General features: G+C 47.5%; 1 protein-coding gene across 1 annotated transcript in view; it reads right to left on the bottom strand.

The window, feature by feature from the left end:
* Positions 1 to 972: 972 nt before the first annotated feature.
* LOC109881408 (inactive heparanase-2-like) overlaps positions 973 to 9,414 on the bottom strand; it is a 139,251-nt gene continuing 130,809 nt past the window's right edge. The window contains exon 10 of the mRNA XM_031804840.1: positions 973 to 1,242. Within this exon, the coding sequence (XP_031660700.1) occupies positions 1,080 to 1,242 (163 nt within the window). The 3' untranslated portion in view covers positions 973 to 1,079. The remainder of the gene's footprint in view (positions 1,243 to 9,414) is intronic.

The following is a 9,414-nucleotide window of genomic DNA, read 5'->3' as shown; positions in this document are numbered from 1 at the left end:
GTGAAGGTTGAGGGTAAGGAGTGTGGGGGTGAGGGGTGAGTAGTAAGGAGTTGGGGTGAGGGCTGAAGGGTGAGGGTGAGGAGTGTGGGGGTGAGGGGTGAGTGGTAAGGAGTTGGGGTGAGGGCTGAAGGGTGAGTGGTGAGGAGTGTGGGGGTGAGGGGTGAGTGGTAAGGAGTTGGGGTGAGGGCTGAAGGGTGAGTGGTGAGGAGTGTGGGGGTGAGGGGTGAGTGGTGAGGAGTTGAGGTGAGGGCTGAAGGGTGAGTGGTAAGGAGTGTGGGGGTGAGGGGTGAGTGGTAAGGAGTGTGGGGGTGAGGGGTGAGTGGGTGAGTGGTAAGGAGTTGGGATGAGGGCTCACCCCGTGGTACGGAGTGTGGGGGTGAGGTGTGAGGGCTGAAGGGTGTGGGGGGTGTGGGGGTGTGGGGGTGAGGGGTGTGGGGGTGAGGGTGAGGGTGTGGGTGTGGGGGTGAGGGTGAGGGCTGAAGGGTGAGGGGTGAGTGGTAAGGAGTGTGGGGATGAGGGGTGAGTGGTAAGGAGTGTGGGGGTGAGTGGTAAGGAGTGTGGGGGTGAGGGGTGAGTGGTAAGGAGTTGGGGTGAGGGCTGAAGGGTGAGGGGTGAGTGGTAAGGAGTGTGGGGATGAGGGGTGAGTGGTAAGGAGTGTGGGGGTGAGGGGTGAGTGGTAAGGAGTTGGGGTGATGGCTGAAGGGTGAGGGGCGAGTGGTAAGGAGTGTGGGGGTGAGGGGTGAGTGGTAAGGAGTTGGGGTGAGGGCTGAAGGGTGAGGGGTGAGTGGTAAGGAGTGTGGGGTTGAGGGGTGAGTGGTAAGGAGTGTGGGGGTGAGGGGTGAGTGGTAAGGAGTGTGGGGTTGAGGGGTGAGTGGTAAGGAGTGTGGGGGTGAGGGTGAGGGGTGAGGAGTATGGGGGTGAGGGGTGAGTGGTAAGGAGTTGGGGTGAGGGGTGAGTGGTAAGGAGTGTGGGGGTGAGGGTGAGGGGTGAGGAGTATGGGGGTGAAGGGTAAGGGTGAGGGGTAAGGAGTGTGGAGGTGAAGGGTAAGGGGTAAAGGGTGAGGAGGAGTATGCTGAGGATTATCTGCGGCAGGCATAAGCGTTGATGTTCTTGATGACATAGAAGCCGATGGTCATAGGGGGCATGGCTATCGTCCTCCCTGCCCGCAGCGTCTGAGGCTTCAATTCCGGGAACGTCTCATTGTCCACCATCAACAACTTTTCTCCGTTCAACTGGACTGACCTGGGGGAGACAGGAGAGAGTGGAGTTGGAGAGATGAAGAGAGTGGAATGAAAGATAAAAGAGAGGATAGTTGAGAGAGGGTGAGAGAGGGAAGTGTGGGAGAAAAGCTGGAGTGGTGGAGCAGCAGTCCTTCTGAGGCTGCATGTACAGTCATCTGAACACTAGGGGGAGGTAAAGTTACATAATGGCACCGTCCTGACGGGCGGTTTTGTGACAGATGTGATCCCTCTTAACTAGATGGAAGAGTGGCTAGGTTGTGGTTTATTTTCTCTCAATTCCAGGCAAATCATGAATTGATCTGCACTATCATGGGTGGATTCCTAGTCTAATACAACTAACTGACAAGGAACTGATCACAAACTCATTAAAGTCTGCCTCAGAGTGCACTGAGAAGTTTCAACCCTTTGGAAGTGGGGATTACACTGGATATCCTAAAATAAATAGCCCTACGAAATAACACAAACAAAATTCTTCTGTATTTTTATGAGACTGACAGATTCCAATAGACATTTTCCTGTCCCGTCGTCTGTGAGTGGAGGGCTGTAGAAAGTCAGCAGTACGCTAGCTAACTGAACGTGAACGCTAATGAATCCAAGGCAATGTTTCAATGCCAAAACAACGTTAAACGCAGCGAAATAGCAAATGTTTAACACGGTTCTAAAGATTAAAGGGCAATTTTGTAACAATTTCTCAGGGGGAAAAAGCAAGACTCAGAGACATATATACAGGACCAGTCAAATACTTGGACACACCTATTCGCTCAAGGGTGTCACGACTTCCGCCGAAGTCGGCCCCTCTCCTTGTTCTGGCGGTGCTCGGCTGTCGACGTCACCGGCTTTCTAGCCATCGCCGCTCCATTCTTCGATTATCCATTTGTTTTGTCTTGTTCCATTTACACCTGGTTTACATTCCCCAATCACACTACATGTATTTATTCCTCTGTTCCCCCTCATGTCTTTGTGTGAAATTGTTTGTGTGTTATGTGTTGTACGCACTAGGCTATGTGTTCGTTATTTTCCGTGTTATTTCACGAAGCCTGTATGAATTGTTAAACATTCATGTTGTGTGACTGTTTGTGCCCGCTATACACTTTGCCTTGTTGGCTGGAGGTTTTTGACGCAGCTGCGTCCGTCTGTAACCTTTCTCCTGCCGTAATAAAGTGTGCTCCTGTTCACAATTCTCTGCTCTCCTGCACCTGACTTCACCACGAGTACGCACACGCCTGACAAAGGGTTTTTCTTTATTTGTACTTATTTTCAACATTGTAGAATAGTAGTGAAAACATCAAAACTATGAGATACACATATGAAATCATGTTGTAGCCAAAAAACTACGAGATACACATATGGAATCATGTTGTAGCCAAAAGTGTTCAAATTTTTTCTTCAAAGTAGCCACCCTTTGACTTGATGACAGCTTTGCACACTCTTGACATTCTCTCAACCAGCTTCATGAGGTAGTCGCCTGGAATGCATGTCAATTAACAGGTGTGAGAAGAAGAAGGCTGATGTTTTGTGTGTCTCCAACCGATTCTGTTTGTTTGTTCGTTTACTTGCGTTGTTTGTAACTTGTTTTTTAACTTATTTTGTACATAATGTTGACGTCTCTTATGACCGAAAATAACTTCTGGTCATCAGGACTGCGATTACTCACCACGGACTGCCAGAATCCTTGTTTTCCTTTATCGAGTCTGACGAGCCCGACGCGAATGATATACTACTATCTCGGGAACAGGCCCATATCCCCATGATTTGCGTGAAGAGGAGGTGGAGAAAAAGGGGCCAAAGGGCGGGCTGCCTTCTGAGAATTCGTAGGCCATTGAATAAACCCCCAATTCACTCCATTCTGCCAGCAAACGTGCAATCTTTGGAGAATAAAATCAATGACCTACGCGGAAAATGACATTCAAAACTGTAATATCTTATGCTTCACGGAGTTGTGGCTGAACGACGACACTATCAACATACAGCTGGTTATACGATGTACTGGCGGTATAGAACATCGGCGTCTGGTCATTTAAAATATATATATATTTCACCTTTATTTAACCAGGTAGGCAAGTTAAGAACAAGTTCTCATTTACAATTGCGACCTGGCCAAGATAAAGCAAAGCAGTTCGACACAATCAACGACACAGAGTTACACATGGAGTAAAACAAACGTACAGTCAATAATACAGTAGAAAGATAAGTCTATATACAATGTGCGCAAGTGAGGTGAGATAAGGGAGGTAAAGGCAAAAAAAGGCCATGGTGGCGAAGTAAATACAATATAGCAAGTAAAACACTGGAATGGTTGATTTGCAGTAGAAGAATGTGCAAAGTAGAGATAGAAATAATGGGGTGCAAATGAGCAAAATAAATAAATACAGTAGGGAAAGAGGTAGTTGTTTGGGCTAAATTATAGATGGGCTATGTACAGGTGCAGTGGTCTGTGAGCTGCTCTGACAGCTGGTGCTTAAAGCTAGTGAGGGAGATAAGTGTTTCCAGTTTCAGAGATTTTTGTAGTTCGTTACAGTCATTGGCAGCAGAGAACTGGAAGGAGAGGTGGCAAAAGAAATAATTGGTTTTGGGGGTGACCAGAGAGATACACCTGCTGGAGCGCTTGCTACAGGCGTGTGCTGCTATGGTGACCAGCGAGCTGAGATAAGGGGGAACTTTACCTAGCAGGGTCTTGTAGATGACCTGAAGCCAGTGGGTTTGGCGATGAGTATGAAGCGAGGGCCAGCCAACAAGAGCGTACAGGTCGCAGTGGTGGGTAGTATATGGGGCTTTGGTGACAAAATGGATGGCACTGTGATAGACTTGGAGGCTATTTTGTAAATGACATCGCCGAAGTCAATGGGTATGTTTGGCAGCATGAGTGAAGGATGCTTTGTTGCGAAATAGGAAGCCAATTCTAGATTTAACTTTGGATTGGAGATGTTTGATGTGAGTCTGGAAGGAGAGTTTACAGTCTAACCAGACATCTAGGTATTTGTAGTTGTCCACATATTCTAAGTCAGAACAGTGATGCTGGACGGGCGGGCAGGTGCAGGCAGCGATCGGTTGAAAAGCATGCATTTAGTTTTACTTGTATTCAAGAGCAATTGGAGGCCACGGAAGGAGAGTTGTATGGCATTGAAGCTCGCCTGGAGGGTTGTTAACACAGTGTCCAAAGATGGGCCAGAAATATACAGAATGGTGTCGTCTGCGTAGAGGTGGATCAGAGACTCACCAGCAGCAAGAGCGACATCATTGATGTATACAGAGAAGAGAGACGGTCCAAGATTTGAACCCTGTGGCACCCCCATAGAGACTGCCAGAGGCCCGGACAACAGGCCCTCCGATTTGACACACTGAAATCTATTAGAGAAGTAGTTGGTGAACCAGTCGAGGCAATCATTTGAGAAACCAAGGATATCGAGTCTGCCGATGAGGATGTGGTGATTGACAAAGTCGAAAGCCTTGGCCAGGTCAATGAATACGGCTGCACAGTATTGTTTCTTATCGATGGCGGTTAAGATATCGTTTAGGACGTTGAGCGTGGCTGAGGTACACCCATGACCAGCTCTGAAACCAGATTGCATAGCGGAGAAGGTATGGTGGGATTCGAAATGGTCAGTAATCTGTTTGTTGACTTGGCTTTCGAAGACCTTAGAAAGGCAGGGTAGGATAGATATAGGTCTGTAGCAGTTTTGGTCAAGAGTGTCTCCCCCTATGAAGAGTGGGGTGACCACAGCTGATCTCCAATCTTTGGGAATCTCAGACGACACGAAAGAGAGGTTGAACAGGCTAGTAATATGGGTGGCAACAATTTCGGCAGATAATTTTAGAAAGAAAGGTTCTAGATTGTCTAGCCCGGCTGATTTGTAGGGGTCCAGATTTTGCAGCTCTTTCAGAACATCAGCTGACTGGATTTGGGAGAAGGAGGAATGGGGAAGGCTTGGGCGAGTTGCTGTGGGGGGTGCAGTGCTGTTGACAGGGGTAGGGGTAGCCAGGTGGAAAGCATGGCCAGTCATAGAAAAATGCTTATTGAAATTCGCAATTATAGTGGATTTATCGGTGGTGACAGTGTATCCTATATTCAGTGCAGTGGGCAGCTGGGAGGAGGTGTTCTTATTCTCCATGGTAAGACAAGGGGCAAAAATGCTAAGCTCCAGGACTGTTTTGCTTGCACAGATGGGAATATGTTACGGATTTTCCGATGGCATTGAGGAGTACACCACATCAGTCATTGGCTTCATCAATAAGTGCATCGATGACGTCATCCCCACAGTGACCATTTATACATACCCCATCAAGAAGCAATGGATTTTATCCAACATCCGCACTGAGCTAAAGTCTAAAGCTTCCGCTTTCAAGGAGCGGAAGCTTAGAAGAAATCCCACTATGCCCTCCAAGGGACCATCAAACAGGCAAAGCATCAATACAGGACTAAGATCAAATCGCACTACACCGGCTCTGACGTCGTCAGATGTGCCAAGGCTTGCAAACCATTACAGACTACAAAGGGAAGCGCAGCCAAGAGCTGCCCAGTGACACGAGCCTCCAGACGAGCTAAATGACTTATGTGCTCGCTTCGAGGCAAATAACACTGAAACATGCAAGAGAGCACCAGCTATTCTGGACGACAGTGTGATCACGTTCTCCACATTCGATGTGAGTAAGAACTTTAAACAGGTTAACATTCACAAGGATGCAGGGCCAGACAGATTACCAGGACATGTACTGCGAGCATGGGCTAACCAACTGGCAAGTGTCTTCACTGACATTTTCATCCTCTCCCTATCCGCGTCTGTAATAACAACATGTTTTAAGCCAACCACCATAGTGCCTGTGCCCAAAAACACTAAGGTAACCTGCCTAAATGACTACCAACTCATAGCACTCACGTTTGTAGCCATGAAGTGATATGAAAGGCTGGTAATGGCTCACATCAACACCATTATCCCAGAAGCCCTAGACCCACTCCAAACTGCAACCACCCAACAGATCCACAGATGATGCAATCTTTATTGCACTCCACACTGCCCTTTTCCCAAATGGACAAAAGGAATAACTATGTGAGAATGATATTCATTGACTACAGCTCAGGGTGCAACACCATAGTGCCCTCAAAGCTCATCAATAAGCTAAGGACCCTGGGACTAAACTCCTCCCTCTGCAACTGGATCCTGGACTTCCTGACGGGCCGCCCCCAGGTGGTAAGGGTAGATAACAACACATTCGCCACGCTGATCCTCAACACGGGCCCCTCAGGGAAGCGAGGTCAGTCCCCTCCTGTATTCCCTGTTCACTCATGACTGCACGGCCAGGCACGACTCCAACACCATCAATAAGTTTGCCGATGACACAACAGTGGTAGGCCTGATCACCGACAATTACGAGACAGCCTATAGGGAGGAGGTCAGAGACCTGGCAGTGTGATGCCAGGATAACAACCTCTCCCTCAACGTGATCAAGACAAAGGAGATGATTGTGGACTACAGGAAAAAGAGGACCGAGCACGCCCCCATTCTCATCGGCGGGGATGCAGTGGAGCAGGTTGAGAGCTTCAAGTTCCTTGGTGTCCACAGCACCAACAAACTAACATGGTTCAAGCACACCAAGACAGTCATGAAGAGGGCACAACAAAACCTACTCCCTATCAGGAGACTGAAAAGACTTGGCATGGGTCCTCAGATCCTCAAAAGGTTCTACAGCTGCACCATCGGGAGCATCCTGGCTGCATCACTGCCTGGTATGGCAACTGCTTGGCCTCCGACCTCAAGGCAGTACAGAGGGTGGTGCGAACGGCCAAGTACATCACTGGGGCCAAGTTTCCTGCCATTCAGGACCACTATACCAGGCGGTGCCAGAGGAAGGCCCTAAAAATGGTCAAAGACTCCAGCCACCTTAGTCATAGACTGTTCTCTCTGATATCGCATGGCAAGCGTTACCGGAGTCTAGGTCCAAAATGCTTCTAAACAGCTTCTACCCCCAAGCCATAAGACTTCTGAACATCTAATCAAATGGCTACCCAGACTATTTGCATTACCCCCCTCCCCCTATTTTACACCGCTGCTACTCCCTGTTTATCATATATGCATAGTCACTTTAATAACTCTACCTGCATATACGTTTTACCTCAACTAACCGGTGCACAATGACTCTGTAATGGTACCCCTCTGTATATAGTTTCGCTATTGTTATTGTACTGCTGCTCTTTAATTACTTTTATTTCTTATTCTTATCCACATTTTTTTAAACTGTATTTTTGTTGAGGGGCTTGTAAGTAAGCATTTCAATGTAAGGTCTACACCTTTTGTATTCGGCGCATGTGACTAATAACATTTTAATTTGATTTAAAAAGTTAATATGTAGAACTTCTTTCCTTCTTAATGCGTTTGAACCAGTCAATTGTGTTGTGACAAGGTAGGGGTGGTATACAGAAGATAGCCCTCTTCGGTAATAGTTCAAGTTCATATTTTGGCTCAAATAAGCAAAGAGAAATGACAGTCCATCATTACTTTAAGACACGAAGGTCAGTCAATCCTGAAAATTTCAAGTCCTTTGGAAGTTTCTTCAAGTGCAGTTGTAAAAACTATCAAGCGCTATGATGAAACTGGCTCTCATGAGGACCACCACAGGAAAGGAAGACCCAGAGTTCCCTTCACAGAGTTCAAGTAACAGACACATCTCAACATCAACTGTTCAGAGGAGACTGTGTGAATCAGTCCTTCATGGTCAAATTGCTGCAAAGAAACCACTTCTAAAGGACACAAGAGACTTGCTTGGGCCAAGAAATACAAGCAATGGACATTAGACCGGTGGAAATCTCTCCTTTAGTCTGAAGAGTACAAATGTGAGATTTTTGGTTCTAACCGCCATGTCTTTGTGAGACGCAGAGTAGGTGAACGGATGATCTCCGTACGTGTGGTTCCCACCGTGAAGCATGGAGGAGGAGGTGTGATGGTGTGGAGGTGCTTTGCTGGTGACACTGTCTGTGATTTATTTAGAATTCAAGGCACACTTAACCAGCATGGCTACAACATCATTCTGCAGAGATATGCCATTCCATCTGGTTTGCGCTTAGCGGGACTATCATTTGTCTTTCAACAAGGACAATGACCCAAAACACACCTCCAGGCTGTGTAAGGGTTATTTGACCCAGAAGGAGAGTGATGGAGTGCTGCATCAGATGACCTGGCCTCCCCAATCCCCTAAACCTCAACCTAATTGAGATGGTTTGGGATGAGTAGGGCCGCAGAGTGAAGAAAAAGCAGCAAACAAGTGCTCAGCATACAGTTGAATTCTGAAGTTTACATACACTTAGGTTGGAGTCAGTATAACTCGTTTTTCAACCACTCACAATTTTCTTGTTAACAAACTATAGTTTTGGCAAGTTGGTTAGGACATCTACTTTTTGGAGAAATGTCCTCTGGTCTGATGAAACAATAATATAACTATTTGGCCATAATGACCATCGTTGTGCTTGGAGGAAAAGGAGGAGGCTTGCAAGCCGAAGAGCACCTTCCCAACCGTGAAGCACGGCGGTGGCAGCATCATGTTGTGGGGGTGCTTTGCTGCAGAAGGGCCTGTTGCACTTCTCAAAATAGATGGCATCATGAGGAAAGAAAAGTATGTGGAAATATTGAAGCAACATCTCCACATCAGTCAGGAAGTTAAAGCTTGGTTGCAAATGTGTCTTCCAAATGGACAATGACTCCAAGCATACTTCCAAAGTTGTGGCACAATGGCATATGGACAACAAAGTCAAGGTATTGGAGAGGCCATCACAAAGCCCTGACCTGAATCCCATAGACAATTTGTTGGCAGAACTGAAAAAGCGTGTGCGAGCACGGAGGCCTACAAACCTGACTCAGTTACACCAGCTCTGTCAGGAGGAACGGGCCAAAATTCACCCAACTTATTGTGGGAAGCTTGTGGAAGGCTACGCGAAGCGCGCTTGCTGTCTCTGCCTGGCCGGTTCCCCTCTTTCCACTGGGATTCTCTGCATCTAACCCTACTACAGGGGCCGAGTCACTGGCTTACTTACTGGTGCTCTTTCATGCCGTCCCTAGAAGGGGTGCATCACTTGAGTGGGTTGAGTCACTGATGTGATCTTCCTGTCTGGGTTGGCGCCCCCCCTTGGGTTGTGCCGTGGCGGAGATCTTTGTGGGCTATACTCTGCCTTGTCTCAGGATGGTAA

Source organism: Oncorhynchus kisutch, linkage group LG25 (genome assembly GCF_002021735.2).
Source record: "Oncorhynchus kisutch isolate 150728-3 linkage group LG25, Okis_V2, whole genome shotgun sequence".
In the NCBI taxonomy this organism is placed as follows: domain Eukaryota; kingdom Metazoa; phylum Chordata; class Actinopteri; order Salmoniformes; family Salmonidae; genus Oncorhynchus; species Oncorhynchus kisutch.
Note: the sequence above shows the minus strand (reverse complement) of the source record. Positions and strands in the feature narration are given on the sequence as shown.